The sequence below is a fragment of the Babylonia areolata genome, chromosome 9 (genome assembly GCF_041734735.1).
Source record: "Babylonia areolata isolate BAREFJ2019XMU chromosome 9, ASM4173473v1, whole genome shotgun sequence".
In the NCBI taxonomy this organism is placed as follows: Eukaryota; Metazoa; Mollusca; class Gastropoda; order Neogastropoda; family Buccinidae; genus Babylonia; species Babylonia areolata.
Window position 1 is genome coordinate 6,556,927 of NC_134884.1, and position 20,000 is coordinate 6,576,926.

The 20,000-nt window shown below is 43.2% G+C and overlaps 2 protein-coding genes across 5 annotated transcripts in view; one reads left to right on the plus strand and one right to left on the minus strand.

The window, feature by feature from the left end:
• The window catches only part of LOC143285704 (glycine receptor subunit alpha-2-like), a 97,298-nt gene extending 93,250 nt beyond the window's left edge, over positions 1 to 4,048 (minus strand). For 3 of the 4 annotated variants that reach the window (XM_076593112.1, XM_076593111.1, XM_076593109.1), the window contains exons 1-2: positions 3,755 to 4,046; positions 3,352 to 3,384 (exon numbers count right to left, since the gene is read on the minus strand). The gene's annotated coding sequence lies outside the window, so the exon portion shown is untranslated. Of the gene's footprint in view, positions 1 to 3,351; positions 3,385 to 3,754 lie in introns of all 4 variants that reach the window. The other variant, XM_076593110.1, reaches the window with a different exon arrangement.
• A 4,530-nt stretch (positions 4,049 to 8,578) lies between these two features.
• The window catches only part of LOC143286034 (ankyrin repeat domain-containing protein SOWAHC-like), a 62,699-nt gene continuing 51,277 nt past the window's right edge, over positions 8,579 to 20,000 (plus strand). The window contains exons 1-6 of the mRNA XM_076593555.1: positions 8,579 to 8,708; positions 10,803 to 10,864; positions 12,477 to 12,698; positions 15,372 to 15,677; positions 17,978 to 18,154; positions 19,317 to 19,373. Of these exons, the coding sequence (XP_076449670.1) occupies positions 8,588 to 8,708; positions 10,803 to 10,864; positions 12,477 to 12,698; positions 15,372 to 15,677; positions 17,978 to 18,154; positions 19,317 to 19,373 (945 nt within the window). The 5' untranslated portion in view covers positions 8,579 to 8,587. The remainder of the gene's footprint in view (positions 8,709 to 10,802; positions 10,865 to 12,476; positions 12,699 to 15,371; positions 15,678 to 17,977; positions 18,155 to 19,316; positions 19,374 to 20,000) is intronic.

Consider the following 20,000-nt stretch of genomic DNA (forward strand, 5'->3'; position numbering starts at 1 on the left):
TATAGAGAGAGAGAGAGAGAGAGAGAGAGAGACAGAGACAGAGACAGAGACAGAGACAGAGAGACAGAGAGAGAGAGAGAACTCTCCATCGTTATTTCTGTACCTGATCATCTTGCAGAACAAAGACAGCCACTTTCTCGAGAAACTGACGTCGCTCTCATTTATTTTCATCTTACATGGGGAAACTGCTTCCATTTATCTTTCCGCTGACATTGAAGAATGGGGTTAATGTGTGTGTGTGTGTGTGTGTGTGTGTGTGTGTGTGTGTGTGAGGAACTCGTTTTCAGTTCTGGCATTGCATACTTGCACGCATGCGTTTGCGTCGGGGTGTGTGTGTGTGTGTGTGTGTGTGTGTGTGTGTGTGTGTGTGTGTCTGCACATATCTCTCTCCTCCTCTAACTCCTCTCACTCTCCCTTCTGTGTGTGTGTGTGTGTGTGTGTGTGTGTGTGTGTGTGTTTGTGTCTGTGTGTCTATGTGTCTGTGTGTCTGCTTATTTGTGTATGCATGTTTGTGTATCTGTCTATGCGTGTGCGTATATTGCGCGTGCGTGTGCGTGCATATAAATATGTGTGTTTGAGAGTGCGTGCGTGCGTGTGTGTGAGTGGTGTGAGTGGTGTGTGTGCGTGTGTGCGTGCGTGTACGTCCGAGTATATGAATGTGAATACGTGTTATTTGAGAGTGCGTGCGTGCATGAGTGTGTGTATGTGAGAGAGAGACAGACAGACAGACAGGCAGACAGGCAAACAGAGACACACAGAGACAGAGACACAGAGAGTGCCAATTACCCAACATTATTGTTTTGACACTGGCAAACAAAACAAAAAACAAACCTACACAATCATCCATCTTGTCCTCGCTCTCATTTACTCCCTCAACATCTTGGCACGGAAATAAGAATTCCGATCCAGTCCTGCCGGATCACACACACACACACACACACACACACACACACACACACACACACACACACACACACTGTTTCTTTCTCTGTCCAACTTTCTCTGTCTGTCTGTCTATCTGTATGTCTCTCTCCCTTACTCTCATATGTATCTGTTTTGTTTTTTTTGTTGTTTTTTTTTTAAATCACAACATATTTCTCTGTGTGAAATTCGGGCTGCTCTCCCCAGGGACAGCGCGTCGCTACACTACAGCGCCACCTTTTTTTTTTCTTTCTTTTTTTTTTCTCCTGCGTGCAGTTTTCTTTGTTTCTCCTATCACAGAATTTTGTCAGGAACAACCCTTTTGCTGCCGTGGGTTCTTTTACGTGCGCTAAGTGCACGCTGCACACGGGATCTCGGTTTATAGTTTCGTCCGAATGAGTAGCGTCCAGACCACCACTCAAGGTCTAGTAGAGGGGGAGAAAATATCGGCGGCTGAGCCGTGATTACGCGCTCAGATTCTCTCGCTTCCAAGGCGGACGCGTTACCTCTAGGCCATCACTCCACACTCTATGTCTCTATGTCTGTGCCTCTCTGTATCAGTGTCTCTCTGTTGGTCGGTCTGACTGTCAATCTGTTCGTCTGTCTGTCTCTGTCTCTTTCCCTCCCTCTCTCTCTCTCTCTGTGGGTCTCTCTGTGCGCCTCTCTCTCTCTCTCTCCCTCTCTTTCTCTCTCTCTACTCAAGGTTTGGTTTTCATGTGTGTGTGTGTGTGTGTGTGTGTGTGTGTGTGTGTGTGTGTGTGTGTGTGTGTGTGTGTGCAGTACGTGCAAACATTTGTATACATTAAAACAGTTCTGAGTTCTCTCTGTCTGTCTGTCTGTCTGTCTCTCTCCACCTTAACAGTTCTGAGTTTTCTCTCTCTCTCTCTCTCTCTCTCTCTCTCTCTCTCTCTCTCTCCCACCTTAACAGTTCTGAGTTCTCTCTCTCTTTCTCTCTCTCTCTCTCCACCTTAACGTTTCTCTCTTTCCCTTCTCTCTGTCTCCACCACCCCCCCTCCCACCTCTCTCTCTCTCTCTCTCTCTCTCTCTCTCTCTCTTCATTTTAACGTCTCTCTCTTTTCTCTGTCTGTCTGTCTGTCTGCCTGTCTGTCTCTCTCCATCTTAACGTTTCTCTTCCATTCTCTCTGTCTCCCATCCCCCTCTCTCTCTCTCTCTCTCTTCATTTTAACGTCTCTCTCTTTCTCTGTTCTCTGTCTCCAACCCTCCCTCTCTCGCTGTCTGTGCATATCTCTCTCCTCTTCTCACTACTCCCCCACGCCCTTCTCCCCACCCCCCACACCCCAGCCCCACTCCCACCCCACCCCACCCCCCACAAGGGGTGGGGGTGGGTGGGGGTTATTTCGAGACTAAAAAGATTTTTTTTTTTTAATTAATAAAGGCCATAAAGATGCAGTACAACATAATCAGTACAATACCATTCGATATGAATACGGTATGGATTCGACATGATACGATGCAACAATAGCCTACTGTAGTTTTTCACTGTTGCTGTTTTGCTTTGTACCACTTTCAATGCTTGTCCACGCAAAACTTTTTTTCTTTTTTGTTTTAAGAATAGAAAATATTTCACTTTTTTTGTCTTGTAACAAAAGGTTGCGAACGACTCGACGACAAGTGAACGCTATTCCATACTTGTAATCAGAAGCGGACAAAAATTAACCACCAATTAAGGTTAATCAGTTGAAAAGTATATCGTTCACTGACAAATTTCACAATGTTCACGGCGGAAATTATGTGCACGGTCTTTTGATCAAACATTACACACTGAGACGACTGAGGACAGATACTTTCTTCTTTCTTCTTCATCTTCTTCTTCTTCTTTTAGGGAGCGTATTATGTGCGTACCATTTCAGTATCGAACTTCTGTAGTTGGCGGATTCAGTCAAATGTTTCTCCGTCTTACACTGTATCTGCCTAGCCTCCGGTCGTGAATATATACATGATATATTTGGTTTTATTTGGACAGGTCCACTAATCGTAATACTGCAGCTTTCACAATAATTATGAAGATAATCAATACTAGAAATTATTCGGTTTTTTTACTTTAAAAAAAAACAACTGATTTCTTTAGAACCAGTTACCCCGTGGATATTTCTACTGCTTTACCTAATTATGACATCCTGTTATCATTAAAAATTTCACACACACACACACACACACACACACACACACACACACACACTACACTACACTACACTACACCGACCACACACACACGCACACACACACACACACACACACACACACACATTGCCGTCAAAATTATTATAGTGTCTCTGTCAAGCAACAAACAAATCATGTTCTGTAAACAATCCGCCAGCCAATAATACTGAATAACAACAACACTGTTGTGACAACAACAACAACAAGAATAATGATAATAATGATAACGAGGAAAAAAAATGTGCTTACCTGCTATTGCTTCCCTCCACAGTCACATTGTGTCTGTAAAAAAAAATAAATAAATAAATAAATAAAATAAAATAAAATAATAATAATAATAACACATATAAAACAACACCTAATCACAACCACAATAAAACCGCTGTGCAGAAAATGACAAAAGAAAATAATAACATCCTCCTATACACATGTGTTTTTCAAAACCGAACTCACACACTGACACTCACATAGATAAACACGAATTATCGACAAAAGCGAAATATGACTTTGATGGATAAAATGACTGAGCTAGTCAACGACCTGACCAACACTGTAAAGGAGTAAACTTGAAGGGGCATAAAAAGCCAAAAATGGCTAAGTTGTATAAAACAACGCCCCAAATCCTGATCCTGATCCTGATAAAAATACACACCTTGCCTCCATTGACGAAATCCAAAGAACTGAAAGTAAAGATGTCTGATGCTGGCCGGGTCCACCAACACATTAATATTAGCAACACTGGCGAACAGACAATGCTTCTCTTACGGTGAGTTCTGTCTGGAACGAAGGAAATGGAGGGAGGGAGAGTGGGGCTTGTGGGGGGGGGGGGGGTGGAGATGGACGGGTGGTGAGACTGGCTCCCGTACGACCGTTCAGAATAGAACGTCTGCAAGGCTCAAATGCTCGCACGTGCGTGTGAGCTGTAGTAGTCACACTCGGTATTTGCTATGGCGTTCGCGGCCCTCAGTCGGTGACTGTAAAAACTGAACTGGAACACCCGCACGTGAAGGAAAAGTGACTTGCCAGGAAGCTTGCTCGTGTTCAAGCTGTGGCTTCTCTCTCTCTCTCTCTCTCTCTCTCTCTCTCTCTGTCTCGGTCTCTGTCTGTTTCTGTCTCTGTCTCCGCCCCAACCCCCTCCCCTCTCTCTCTCTCTCTCTCTCTCTCTCTGACGCTAGTTTACTGTTCGTACAACCGTAGTATACTACACGTGTGTTGTTTAAGGTGTTGTTGCTCGCTACATATACACGGCGCGTGCGCGCGCACATACACGCATATGTCTACACACACACACACACACACACACACACACACACACACACACACACAAATAAAACAAACACACACACACACACACACACACACACACACAAACAAACACATACACAGACACACTGAAACACACACACACACACACAAACGGCACACACACACACACACACACACACACACACACACACTCACTCACTCACTCACTCACCAGTCACACACGCAGTCGGACACACACACACACACACACACACACACACACCGGCACAACACACACACGCACACACACACACACACACACACACACACACAGCACAACACACACACGCACACACACACACACACACACACACACACACACACACACACACACACACACACACACACACCGAACACGATGGAGCCGGGCAGTGACCTGAAGGCTTCACAAAAAGAGACGGTTCATGTTGCTTCTGACTTCATTAGTGGTAAGGAGAGGATGAGAGACAGAGAGTGGTGAGGAGAGAAAGAGAGAGGGGGAGAGGCAGACGGGAAAAGGGGTGGAGAGAGGTGGGGGGTGGGGGGCGTAAAGAGGGGAGACAGAGAGGGGGTGAGTGAGAGACAGTGAGAGACAGTGAGGCGAGAGGGGGAGGGAAAACAGAGGGAGAGAGAAGGGGGGGGGGGGGGGAGAGAGAGAGAGAGTCAGACAGATAGCGAGAGACAAGACAAGACAAAATCTTTATTATCGAGAGTAATAGATAAGCAAGTAACATGCTTTTTTACGTCCATTCCTCGCCCTAAAGAGGGAATAAAGCTAAAAAAGCGAAAATGAGCACAAAAACAAAACACAATCAAAATACACCATTATTTCACCATTCAAAGCCATTCCACAAAAGGGAGAAGATGAGAAGAAAACAAAAAAATTATGAAACACACACACACACACACACACACACACACACACACACACACACACACACACACACACACACACACACATACACACACAAATGCACCCACTCAAGAGAGAGTGAGAGGGAACCCACAAATTGTCGAAAGCAATGTTGGATTTCAGGTGATGTCAATTTTTGTAATAGGTACATTTTTAGATTTTGCTTAAACTGACGGGGACAGAGAGACAGAGACACAGAGAGAGGTTGAGAGAGATGGAGAGAGATGGGTGGAGAGAGAGAGAGAGAGATAAGAAAAGACAAGACAAGACAAATTCTTTATTTTCGAGGATAATAGATAAGCACTGGCGCGGTTTTTTTCATCCAGTCCCCGCACTGAAACAGGGTCTACACTACACAATACTACATTATGATATGTCATTGCATGCACTACACAATGCTACTTAAAGGCATAGCATGCGAATACAATACTGCTTAAAGGCATAATCATGGTAATAATCACACACACACACACACACACACACACACACACACACACACACACAGGCACAAGCATGGTATTAATAAACGACATAGGAAACTGAAAAACAAAACAAAACAAACAAACAAACAAACAACAACAACAAAAATACAGAGAGAGAGAGAGAGAGAGAGAGAGAGAGAACACACATACACACGCATACACACACTCCCTCTCTCTCTCTCTCTCTCTCTCTCTCTCTCTCTCGGACACGGCACACGATGAGAGAGAGAGAGAGGGGGTGGGGGGGGACAAAGAGAAAAAGAAACAGAGACAAAGGCAAAAACAGAGAGAGATTCTACGCAGACAGATTAAGACAGATTTCAAAAACACATTTCGTGAGGTCTCGAAATCTTTTCCGAAATTGTTTACAAACCACTGAGTACTTTAACTGATAACGAGTAACTATCTCCGTCCAAAACGGCAAAGGTGAAATTCTGTTCAAGAGGACAGACATTGGCATTTACTTACTGAGACACCTGGCTGGGGGAAAAACCAAAAGTTTACAAACCAGTGTTTGTGTTTAAACCACGAACACACACACACACACACACACACACAGAGCGACACTCCCCGAAACCACCTCTCTAACCCTCCCCCCCAACCACTCCACACGTTGGCTTCGTTGTGTGTCAAGCCGATTTGCTTGTCAACGTTGATTTGTTCTCTTAGAAGAACGACTACAATGACTTTTTATTGCAGTTGAGGAGAATGGGTTCTTGTTGTTGTTGTTTTTTCTGTTTTTTTTTTGTTTGTTTTTTTTTCCTGGTACCAACGGTCAAGACGGAACGAAACAACTAACTGATACGTTTTATAAGTACCCTGAGTGTCAGTCCTATGTGGAGTGATGGCCTAGAGGTAACACGTCCGCCTGGGAAGCGAGAGAATCTGAGCGCACTGGTTCCGAGTCGAATCACGGCTCAGCCGCCGATATTTTCTCCCCCTCCACTAGACCTTCAGTGGTGGTCTGGACGCTAGTCATTCGGATGAGACGATAAACCGACGGAGGTCCCGTGTTCACCATGCACTTAGCGCACGTAAAAGAACCCACGGCAACGAAAGGGTTGTTCCAGTGGCAAAATTCTGTAGAAAAATCCACTTCCGGCGATAGGAAAAACAAATCAAGTATTAAAAAAAACCCTGCATGCATGAAAAAAAAAAAAAAAAAAAAAGGGTGGCGCTGTAGTGTAGCGACGCGTTCTCCGCCTTGGGGAGAGCAGCCCGAATTTCACACAGAGAAATCTGTTGTGATAAAAAGATGAATACAAATACAAATACAAATATAATCGTACTGATTCACTACCGTGACACACCACACTGTATAACGGTGCCAGAGGGAATCGGAAACAGTTCCAGTAGGCTATAAACAAGTGTCACTGGTAAACAAATATAATAATTACTAGTATAAATGCCAAACGTATTATTGTGTGCCAGAGAGAAGCAAATCAAAACAACTTGATTCCAACAGGCTGATATAAATGTCACAGATAAACAAATAATTATAATATATAAATGCCAAACCGTATTGCGTACCATAGTGAATCAAACCAGAGCTGATCCAACAAGCCATAAGTGTATTTGTATTTGTATTTCTTTTTATCACAACAGATTTCTCTGCCGGTCAGTGAAATCCCAGGGAGAGCGCGTCGCTACACTGACAACAGCGCCTCGGAGTGTTTTTTTTAATTTTTTCCTGCGTTTGATGTGACCGTTGATATGTATGTATAACATTTTAGTATGGCTGTGATGTGTTTGTATGTTTATGTACATCCCTTCATCATGAGGGGCCATGGCCTCAGTATAATGAATACAGTACAAGTTCGCATTCGCATTCTCTGTCTCTGTCTCTGCGGCCGTCTCTCTCTCTCTCTCTCTCTCTCTCTCTCTCTCGCTCGCTCGCTCTCTCTCTCTCTCTCTCTCTCTCTCTCTCTCTCTGTATGTGTGTGTGTGTGTGTGTGTGTGTCACCGTGTCACGGTGTCAGTGTGTGTGTGTGTGTGTGTGTGTGTGTGTGTGTGTGTGTGCCAGTGTGTGTGTGTGTGTGTGTGTGTGTGTGTGTGTGTGCCGGTGTGTGTCAGTGTGTGTGTGTGTGTGTGTGTGTGTGTGTGTGTGTGCGTGGCGCGCGCATGTGTGTGTGTGTGTGTGCGCCGTGTGTCTGTGCCACTGCCACTGCCCTGGCAGACTGGGTGCGTGTGTGTGCGTCAGTGTGTGCGTGTGTGTGCCAGTGTGCCGTGCGCGGCGTGTCAGTGTGCGGTGTGTGTGTGTGTGTGTGTGTGTGTGTGTTTGTCGGCACGGTGTCTGTGTCTCAGTCCGGCAGTGTGTCTGTGTGTTCTCAGTGTCTGTCTGTATTTGTCTCTGTGTGTCTGCCTTCTGCTTTAGTGTCTGTAATCCATATGCCATCATTGTGAATGCATCCGTCATCGAAGCCTACAACAAACAGGACCAGGAATATCGGAATCAATGCAGGCGTCCATACTTTCAAGGACAGCCCAGTTTCGGACAGTTGATAGGCCTGTCACTCCAGTTTGATATTGAGAGCCCTTTGCTGGGAAACAAATAGAATGGAAAAAAATGGCAAAATATCCATTGCATTTGTGGCCTTGTGTGTATTGATGGATGAACCATCCCTTTGGTTTGAAATGATCAGATACCACACCACACAACATCAGAGCTCAGTCATCTCAATCACGAACGGATCCTCTTACAGGGGAGGTTAAAACGTCGTACATTGTGCTCGTGGTTGGAGTGTTCTCCCTTGACTTACTTTCCGTCAAAAAAGATAAGAAACAACAACATTGCACTGATAGGAAAATGGCATCAGACTTCAGCATAGATTCGGTGAAGCAGTATATGCTAGAGAAAGGTGGACGGATTCGGAATCATGAACTGGTTACTCACTTCAAAGGTTACTTAAATCATCCTGTGCATAAAGGTTGGTGGCTTTTTAAGTGACAATATGGATGGAATGAAACGAAAGTTTAAAGGAAGAGGCACTTTAAGTGACGACTTCCGCATTTTTAGAGAGTTGTCATATTGCCATGACGCTTGATGACTTATTGACAGGTTTAATATTCATATTCTTCTGTGCTTGTTGTTTGGTTCAAAACGGGGAACAGAAGAAACACATGTTGATGTATGTATGTTTAACTGATATGTGTACATTACACACTCAGACTGTGGCTCAGTACACTGACTGTGAATGTGAAAATTAGTCACAGTCAGTGAGTCACGCAAACACATTCACATCCATAATCTCTCTCTCTCTCTCTCTCTCTCTCTCACACACACACACACACACACACACACACACACACACACACACACACGCACACACACACATAAAGTGACACTCCATAAAACCCTTTCTAACCCTCACCCCACCTCGCACTCATACATTGTGTCAAGCTAATGTAATTGTCTATGTTGGTTTGTTAACTTCGTAGAAATAGCGGTGAGTTTTGACTTTTGGGAGAATGCTTCTCTGCCTCACATCAGTTACGATAAATACCTCAGATTATTAAAAACGACAACAACAACAAACATGAAAAATGGGAGGTCAAAGCATACAACTATATGGAGAACCTCATGATGGTTTTAGATTTTTTATGTGGATAAGGGGGGAGGTGGCAGAATGGAATATGATACTCATCTGCCAACACTGTTGGGGTCTTGGTTCAGATCTTGCTCTTGTCCTTTCCCAGAAGTGCGACTGGGGAATTGAATTGAGCATCTAGTCACTTGGATGAGACAATAAACCAAGGTCCCGTGTGCAGCACACACTTGGCGCACTGAAAATGAAAGCATGCAATGAGAGGGTTGTCCTCTGGCAAATGATGTAAAAGAAATCCAGTCTGACAAGTACACAGATGTATGCATGCACTCGAGGCCTAAGCATGTTGGGGTATGCTGCTGGTCAGGCATCTGCCAAGCAGATGTGGTGTTGCATAAACAATAATTATATGGATTGTCTGAATGCAGTGACGCCGCCTTGAGAAACTGAAATTGATACTGGTGAAATTAAAAAGAAAGGGTTGTTGCTAGAGTTTTAATGAGGTTTCGGGTTCCAAATTCATTTGATTATTTGTGTAGTATAAATTACATGTCATTAGAGAAGGCAGCATATGTAAATGATTTTTTTATTTTTTTATTTGTCCATGCGTTGTTTGCTTGTTTATTGATTTCTCAACTTTAGATTTAATCAGAATATTGATAATAATAACAATATCTTTATTTTGCAGCATATCATGACTTATATTCTGTCTGTATTGGAAACCATTTCGAGTAAAGTAAGGAAAAGAAAACAACACTAGAGAATGTAATATACTGCAAGTCCATGCATTTTTTTTTTTTTAAAGTTATTATGATTAATTAGGATGATAATTGTGATCAGTAATACTTCTAAAGCTATGCTAATGAAAAATTGTTCTTTTTTTTTATGTTATTTTCATCAAGGTCAGAAAGGGGAAACATATGGTTTCTGTGGTGAATCCACACCTTTACACCATTGTTTACTTCCCTTTGCCATTGCTATCACAATATCATTTGCGACTGATTGTTGATTAAGGAAAATATAATATGATCAGGAAAGTTTAATGGCTATGTGAATATCAGACACATTGTACTGTATAAGTGCATTACTTGCTGTAGACAGCAAAGAAAAAAGAACACCCAAGTGAAAAGAATATTGAAGAATAGTGATTAGAAAAGAGTGGACACTCATCATGTCATGTTGTATCTGTTTGTGTGCATTAATAGTGCACTAAATACAGGTGGATGTCAACATTATGAAACAGATTCTTTTTCTGTGATTCAGAGAGTATTCAGATATTTATTCGAGCACAGATGGTATCTTAAGAAATGAAGCAGGTTATTAAGTCCAAGGGGGGAAACAGTCCACTCCAACTCCAGTTAATTTCTTCTGACAGAGTGAAAGAGAACAAATGCAACGACTTGTTTGTTAGTTCAGTTTCATGAATTGTTCTTGTTTTAATATTCATATTGAGTGTATGTTTGTTTTGTTTTTCAGCTGAAAATCGTGAAAAGTTCAAAGACTTTGTGAATGAACTCGCAACCATCAAAGTTGAAGAGGTAATTAGTGTTTAATAAGTATGATTCATGATTGTGAGTGTGTGTGTGTGTGTGTGTGTGTGTGTGTGTGTGTGTGTGTTGGAGTAAGTATGTAAATGTGTGCATATGTGGGTACCTGCATGTGTTTCCATAATAAATAATGTATCAATTATCATGAAGTGTATGAATGATTATAATTCATATTCCGTAATATAAATATTATTATTAATTTACAAGAAAAAGGATTACAGGTGAGGGTATTAAGAAGCTACCATTATATTTTTAGATCTATATATAAATGTATATTCTTTACTACGCCCAATTATGTTAGATCAGTTTGCAGTTCAGAAACTGAAAAACCACAAAAATATTTGATATTTCAGTATAAGTACAACAGACTCTGCAAAGGATTAGTTTCTTTCTTATGGACTTGAAATTAATTCTGCATTTGTAACCTAAGATCAAACAGCTGGTTTATGTGTGCATATTTATTTATATATATGTGCATGTGCATGTGTATACATAGTATACTCATGCATACATGTTGTTTATGTTGTTTATCTGACTGATGCGGTAATGTTAATTGTTTTGAGATGTTTCAGAGCACTGTAAGAATTTCTTCTTCTTCTTCTTTAATTGTTATTAGTGATTTTAATCATCAGTATATATACCAAGATGAAAAAAAACAAACCTCTTTTTCTTGTGGTGGTTGTCTGCGTACCACACACACACACACACACACACACACACACACACACACACACACACACACACACACACATGACTACAGTGCAGACATACAAACATTTTCTCTGAAATAAATGAAAAAACTCAGCCGTATGAAGAGCACAGGAACAGGAGTTAAGATGGCTGCCGGAAAAAGAGGGCGCTAGTCAGGGATACACAGGGGAGGTAACCTACTTCGGGAGGTTACGGGCCGTAGCTACTTCCATTTTCTCCGCATAGGCAGGTAGTAGTTTGCACAGGACAGAAGTCAGACCCCTGCCGGAGTGTGCACTAGTGGGTCACGGTAAGTATGTTACTTAAACGTTTCCTTTTCAGACTCTTCTCAAGACTTTGTGAGAATGAGCTTGCAACCATCAGACTTCAAAGTTGCAGAGTCAGTAACCAGCCAGTACGCGTAAGGGATCAGTTGATACTGCATAATAATTATTGTACATAATAAAGTACAAGATCAGCACTCTATGTTATAGATGTATTCACAAAACTGCCCCTTCCTATCTCTGCGGCTGCCTTCACCTCTACACTCCATCTCGCTCACTACGATCGGCTTCAGATCCACTCTGTTTACGCATACCCAGATTCAAACACTCGACTGTTGGCCACCGCACCGTTCTTTCTTTGTCTTTGGACCTTGCAATTGGAATGAACTTCCTCTTTCGCTTCGTCAAGTCTCCACACTCAGCTCTTTCAAGTCTGGCCTTAAAATGCACCTCTTCCCAAAATAGCCTCCATTGCCTGCCTCTTCTTTGTCTTCAGTTTCTACAGTTTTAGAGTTATGCATGCGTGTGAATGACTGGTACGAAAGCGCTTTGATTTGTTTCTGCACAAGATTCAGCGCTATGTAAATACCATTATTATTATTATTATTAATTACGCTGCATTGTTTCAGGGAGAGAAGGTGCTGGTTCTAAAGCGGAAGCACCGACCAGATAGCACCTTCTCCTTGGGCTCCTCCTCTTCCTCCTCCACCCCTTCCAACCGCTCTTCCATTGCTTCCAACGATCAGACGCCCTTCCAGCCTCCGCCGGCCAAGTCGCCCTACATCCGGTCTGACGATGGCGCGGAGGTCTCCTATTGCTCCTCTGTCCTGCAGGAGTGTGATTCCCCACAGGTAGAGTGTTGTGGTGTGTGTTGCGGTGTGGTGGTTTGTGTGTTTGGTGTGTTTTGTGGTGTGTGACTGGTGTGTTGTGGTGTGTGATTGGTGTGTTGTGGTGTGTGATTTGTGTGTTTGGTGTGTGTTGTTGTGTGTGATGTATGTGTTGTGTGTGCTGGTGTGTTGTGGTGTATGATTGGTGTGTTGTGGTGTGTGATTTGTGTGTTTGGTGTGTGTTGTTGTGTGTGATTTATGTGTTGTGGTGTGTGTGTGGTGGTGTGTGACTGGTGTGTTGTGGTGTGTGATTTGTGTGTTTGGTGTGTGTTGTTGTGTGTGATGTATGTGTTGTGGTGTGTGTGTTGTGGTGTGTGACTGGTGTGTTGTGGTGTGTGATTGGTGTGTTGTGGTGTGTGATTTGTGTGTTGTGGTGTGTGTATTGTGTGTGATTTATGTGTTGTGGTGTGTGTGTGGTGATGTGTGACTGGTGTGTTTGGTGTGTGTTGTTGTGTGTGATTTATGTGTTGTGGTGTGTGTGTTGTGGTGTGTGACTGGTGTGTTGTGGTGTGTGATTGGTGTGTTGTGGTGTGTGATTTGTGTGTTTGGTGTGTGTTGTTGTGTGTGATTTATGTGTTGTGGTGTGTGACTGGTGTGTTGTGGTGTGTGATTGGTGTGTTGTGGTGTGTGATATGTGTGTTTGGTGTGTGTTGTTGTGTGTGATGTATGTGTTGTGGTGTGTGACTGGTGTGTGTGTGGTGTTGTGGTGTGTGATTGGTGTGTTGTGGTGTGTGATTTGTGTGTTTGGTGTGTGTTGTTGTGTGTGATTTATGTGTTGTGGTGTGTGACTGGTGTGTTGTGGTGTGTGATTGGTGTGTTGTGGTGGTGTGTGATTTGTGTGTTTGGTGTGTGTTGCGGTGTGGTGGTTTGTGTGTTTGGTGTGTTTTGTGGTGTGTTACTGGTGTGTTGTGGTGTGTGATTGGTGTGTTGTTGTTGTGTGTGATTTATGTGTTGTGGTGTGTTGTGGTGAGTGATTTGTGTGTTGTGGTGTGTGTGTTGTGGTGTGTGACTGGTGTGTTGTGGTGTGTGATTTGTGTGTTGTGGTGTGTGTGTTGTGGAGTGTGATTGGTGTGTTGTGGAGTGTGATTGTTGGCATGTGATTGATGTGTTTAGTGTGTTGTGGAGTGTGATTGTTGGTGTGTGATTGATGGTATGTGTTTGGTGTGTTGTGGAGTGTGATTGTTGGTATGTGTTTAGCGTGTTGTGGAGTGTTATTGTTGGTGTGTGATTGGTGTGTTGTGGTGTGCGATTGGTGTGTTCTGGAGTGTGATTGTTGGTATGTGATTGGTGTGTTCTGGAGTGTGATTGTTGGTGTGTTGTGGTGTGTGATTGGTGTGTGACTGGTGTGTTGTGTGTGACTGGTTTTGTGGTGTGTGATTCTTGGTGTGTGATTGGTGTGTTATGGTGTGTGATTGTTGGTGTGTGATTGTTGGTATGTGATTGGTGTGTTTCGTGTGTTATGGAGTGTGATTGTTGGTGTGTTGTGGTGTGTGATTGGTGTGTTGTGGTGTGTGACTGGTGTGTTGTGGTGTGTGATAGTTGGTGTGTTGTGGTGTGTGATTGTTGGTGTGTAATTGGTGTGTTGTGGTGTGTGTTTGGTGTGTTGTGGATTGTGATTGTTGGTGTGTAATTGGTGTGTTATGGTGTGTGATTGGTGTGTTGTGGTGTGTGATTGTTGGTGTGTGATTGGTGTGTTATGGTGTGTGTTTAGTGTGTTATGGAGTGTGATTGTTGGTGTGTTGTGGTGTGTAATTCTTGGTGTGTTTGGTGTGTGTTTGGTGTTTTTTGGCATGTGATTGCTGTGTGATTGGTGTGTTACCTGAGTGTGATTCTTCACAGGTGTGTTGTCTTCTTTCCCTATTTCAGTCTTTCTCTGTTTTTTGCATAATTATGTACAAGTTTATGAGACACAAGAATATCTGAAAGAGATATTGTTGACAGATTTGTGGAAAAAGAAAGCACTATTGATAAAATATACACATAAAATACAGGCATAATTACATCCACAGAACAACCCAAAGCTTGATGCATGCTGCCATAGTTAATAAGAACACTGATTTATGATGAAAACATTTGCCTAACTTTGTATGTATGATACTTGATAGTCAGTCGTATTCGACCATAACCGTCAGAACAGCAGAGGAGGTAACTGCTGTCCAAACTATCTGGGCTGGAATTTGATTACAGTGGAGAGTGTATATAAACTCAGATAATAACACATTTTGTGCTCAGTGATTTACATTGAACAGATAAAACACCCCCCCCCCCTCCCAGCAAAAAAAACAACACAAAAAACACGCACACACACAAAAAGAAAACACACACACACACACACACACACACACACACACACACACACACACACACACACACACACACACACACACACACACACACACACAAAGAAAACACACACACACACAACAAAACAAGAAAGGAAGGTGAAAACTTCTCTATTCCCACGACAACACCACCACCACCAACAAAAATCATTCATTTCATTTCAGTTCATTCAACCGATTTCTTTTGACTCAGTTCAAGCAGCAACTCGTGGACTGACTCCTCTTATTTCATCAGCAACAAAACAAAACAAAAAACATTTCACATTCACTCCATTCAACTGATTTCTTTTGGCAGTTCAAGCAGCCCCTGCCTCCGAGAGACCTGACAGGGGGGGAGGAGCGAGGCCCACCGCACGCCGACGCCATGCGCGCCCACTCGGAGCCCCCGAGCCGAGGGGGGGAGGCGGGGGGGCCGAGGCCCATGGAGGGGGAGGAGGTGGACGGCATGATGATGTCCAAGGTGCACAGCGACCAGAGCCTGGACGTGCGCCTCAAGAGCTCCACGCGCAGCAACGGGGGGCCCCTGGGCGTCGGGGTCGGGGTCGGGGGTTCGAAGCAGTCCTTTGAGGCGTCCACAGCGTCTCTGGCCTCCAGCACCACAGTGAGTAGACTGGAGGGGTGTGGGTGGGTTTTGGGTGGGGTGAATGGGTGCTGGGGTGGATAAACTGGGGTGGGTGGATGGCGGGAGGGGCGGGGGGTGGATGGGGGGGGGTTGCGGGGTTGGATAAACATGGATAAACGGGATGGGTTGAGGTGAAAGAGGCAGGATGGTTCCTGGGGTGGATAAACTGGGGTAACGGGTATGGTTGGGGGGGGTGTTGGGGGGGGTTGCGGGGTTGGATAAACAGGGATAACCGGGATGGGTTGAGGGGAAAGAGGCAGGGTGGGTGCTGGGGTGGATAAACTGGGGTGACGGGTACGGTGGTGGGGTGGGGGGGGGTGCGGGGTTGGATAAACAGGGATAACCGGGATGGGTTGAGGGGAAAGAGGCAGGGTGGTTAAGCACTTTGTTTTGTAACAGGTTTTGTCTCTGCATAAGATTTAGCGCTGTATAGATACTAATTATTATTATTATGATTAAACTGGGATAACAGGGGTGGTGGTGATGGGGTGGATAAACTGGGATAACAGGCGGGGTGGGGGGGGGATAAGTGCTTTGATTTGTCTCTGCACAAGATTTAGCGCTGTATAAATACTAATTACTTATTAAACTGGGATAACAGGGCCGGGATGGGGGTGATGGGGTGGATAAACTGGGATAACAGGTGGGGTGGGGTGGGGGGGGATAAGTGCTTTGATTTGTCTCTGCATAAGATTTAGCGCTGTATAGATACTAATTATTATTATTATTAAACTGGGATAACAGGGGTGGGAGGGAGGGAGGGGTGCTGGGGTGGATGAACTGGAATAACAGGTGGGTTGGGGGTGGATAAGTGCTTTGATTTGTCTAGCTGCATAAGATTTAGCACTGTATAAATACTAATGTTATTTCTTGTAGAACTGTTAAAAAAAAAAAATCCTTGATAAATGGTAGCCAAAGGGAGGAGTATTAACATTCCACAGACCTTGCCTTCATTGGTATTAGGAATCAACACCAATGTTGGAAGGTGACATCCTCTCTGTCTCTGTTTATTTCTTACTTTGTTCTAGTTTACTTCTATACTTTGTTTCCGCTGATGTTGTTGTGAACAGCCAGTCTGACAGTGATCTTGTTTGTATTTTCTGATCATGTTTGTATACATTTTTTTTTTTTTTTTTTTTAGTCATGCCTTGTGTACTTATACTAGTCATAGCCATGGCTGCTTCAAGAAACATTGATGTGTCAGTAACGTGCAAATGGGAAACATTTATTTCAAGACTTACGTCACATGTGTAAGATTCCCCTGTCATCATCAGTCGATCAAGTTGATAGTTATCACATGCTTGAGCTCTGCAAAAGCTGTAAGCTTGTTAGTGCTCTGCTGTTATTTGTTAAATGTTTTCTGACTGAAGATTTGCTGTGTTTACAGATTTGTGGTGTTTGTTTTCTGACGAAACATTTGTCATTGTTTGTTTTCTGACTGGAGATTTTTTATGTTTGTTTTCTGACTGGAGATCTTTTATGTTTTGTTTTCTGACTTAAGAATTTAATGTTGAGAATTTGTGATATTTGTTTTCTGACTAGAGATTTGTTATGCTTGTTTTTTGACTAAAAGATTTGTCATGTTTGTGTTTTGGTGAGATATTTGTTGTGTTTGTTTTCTGTCTAGATTTGTCATGTTTGTTTTCTGACTAATGATTTGTCATGTTTGTTTTCTGACTTGTCATGTTTGTTTTCTGACTAAAGATTTGTCATGTTTGTTTTCTGACTAGATTTGTTATGTTTGTTTTCTGACTAGATTTGTCATGTTTGCTTTCTGTCTAAAGATTTGTCATGCTTGTTTTCTGACTGTTTGTCATGTTGTTGTTTTTTTTACTAGAGATTTGTCATGTTTGTTTTCTGACTAGAGGTTTGTCATGTTTGTTTTTTTGTTTTCTGACTGAAGGTTTGTCATGTTTGTTTTGCTTTCTGACTAAAGGTTTGTCATGTTTGTTTTTGTTTTCTGACTAAAGGTTTGTCATGTTTGTTTTTTGTTTCCTGACTAAAGATTTGTCTTGTTTGTTTTCTGACTAGAGGTTTGTTATGTTTGTTTTCTGACTTGAGATTAGTCATATTTGTTTTCTGACTAAAGATTTGTCTTGTTTGTTTTCTGACTAGAGATTTGTTATGTTTGTTTTCTGACTTGAGATTAGTCATATTTGTTTTCTGACCAAAGATTTGCCTTGTTCGTTTTCCTGCTAAAGATTTGTTACGTTTGTTTTCCGACACAGATTTGCTGCGTTTGATTTTGCGATTAAGGTTTTGTTGACACCAATGTCCAGGGGTCACAAGGGTCGTTGTCGTCGGCGACGACAGCGGAGGTGGGTGGGGGAGGTGGGTCTGGGGAGGAGGAGGGCAACATGTCTGTGCTGAGCATCAAGGAGAGGGTGCAGCACCTCAACAAGATGTCCTCCGAGAGCGACATCCAGCAGGCCAAGCCCCCGCCACCACGGAAAAAGGTGGGTGGGTGTGTGAGGGGGTGGGGTAGGGTGATGACATGGGGGTGCTTGTAGGGTGGTGGGGAGTGGATTGTGTGTGGGTAGGAGGGGTGGGGGGGGGGGGGGGGCAGTGGGGGGAGTTGTGTGAGTGTGGTGTGTGTGTGTGTGTAGTTTGTGTGAGTGTTGTGTTGTGCGTGTGGTTTGTTTGAGTGTGGTGTGTGTGAGTGTGTGTGTGGTTTGTGTGAGTGTGGTGTGTGTGAATGTGTGTGTTGTGTGTGTGGTTTGTTTGAGTGTGGTGTGTGTCTTGTGTGTTTGGTTTGAGTGTGTTGTGTGTGTGGTTTGTGTGAGTGTGGTGTGTTTGAGAGTGTGTGAATGAATATGTGTTTAATTACACATACTTAACCGTGACCCAACTAGTGCAGACATGTGTTTTTTGTGTGTGTGGTTTGTTTGAGTGTTGTGTGTGGGTGTGGTTTGTGTGAATGTGGTGTGTTTGAGAGTGTGTGAATGTGTGTGTTGTGTGTGTGGTTTGTTTGAGTGTGTTGTGTGTGAATATGTGTGTTGTGTGTGTGGTTTGTTTGAGTGTGTTATGTGTGTGTGTGGTTTGTGTGAGTGTGGTGTGTTTGGGAGTGTGTGAATGTGTGTGTTGTGTGTGTGGCTTGTTTATGTGATGGGTGTGATTGTGTGTGTGTGTTTGATGTGTGTGTTGATTTTCCATTCATTGTGATTTGTTGATGTGTATGTGTGACAGTGTGTCGGTATTCTCTCATTATTGATATTTAAGATGTTGTGATTTCCTGACATACGTTTTTGACAGGTTGTTGGCTTTTCCTCACTGCCAGTATTTCAGACATTGTGATTTGTTGATGTATATCTGTGATAGTGCATTGGTTTTTCCTCACTGTCAGTATTTCAGACATTGTGATTTGTTGATGTATATCTGTGATAGTGCATTGGTTTTTTCCTCACTGTCAGTATTTCAGACATTGTGATTTGTTGATGTATATCTGTGATAGTGCATTGGTTTTTCCTCATGGTCGGTGTTTCAGACATTGTGATTTGTTCGATTAATACCTGCAACCGAGCATTGGCTTTTCCTCACGGTCGGTGTTTCAGATATTGTGATCTGTAGATCTGTATTTGTGACAGTGTTACTGATCTGCCTTCCATGCCGATGTTTCAGACGTTGAGAGACGATGACGACGAATCACATTCGTCAGGGGGAACAACCTACATCACAGTGAGTACAGTTTACTTTTCTGTAATTTGCTAGCTGGCTGCGGATTCTGTAGAAACTAGGTAACAGCGTGGTCTTAAATGTAACTGAGTCAAGATCCTGTAATCCATGTCAGCGTTCGGTGGGTTATGGAAACAAGAACATACCCAGCATGCACACCCCCGAAAACGGAGTATGGCTGCCTACATGGCGGGGTAAAAACGGTCATATACGTAAAAGCCCACTCACGTGCATACGAGTGAACGCAGAAGAAGAAGAAGAAGAAGCTGCCCACAAATGCATGAGAAGTGGGAATATGAAATAGCCCTTCTTGGGTACATGGAATAAACTTCCTGGGTACCAGACTTAACTGGGTACATGAAATAAATGTCTTGGGTGCATGGAATAAACTTCCTGGGTACCAGACTTAACTGGGTACATGAAATAAATGTCTTGGGTCCATGGAATAAACCTCCTGGGTACCAGACTTAACTGGGTGCATGGAATAAATGTCTTGGGTACATGGAATAAACTTCCTGGGTACCAGACTTAACTGGGTACATGGAATAAATGTCTTGGGTACATGGAATAAACCTCCTGGGTACCACACTTAACTGGGTACATGGAATAAATGTCTTGGGTACATGGAAT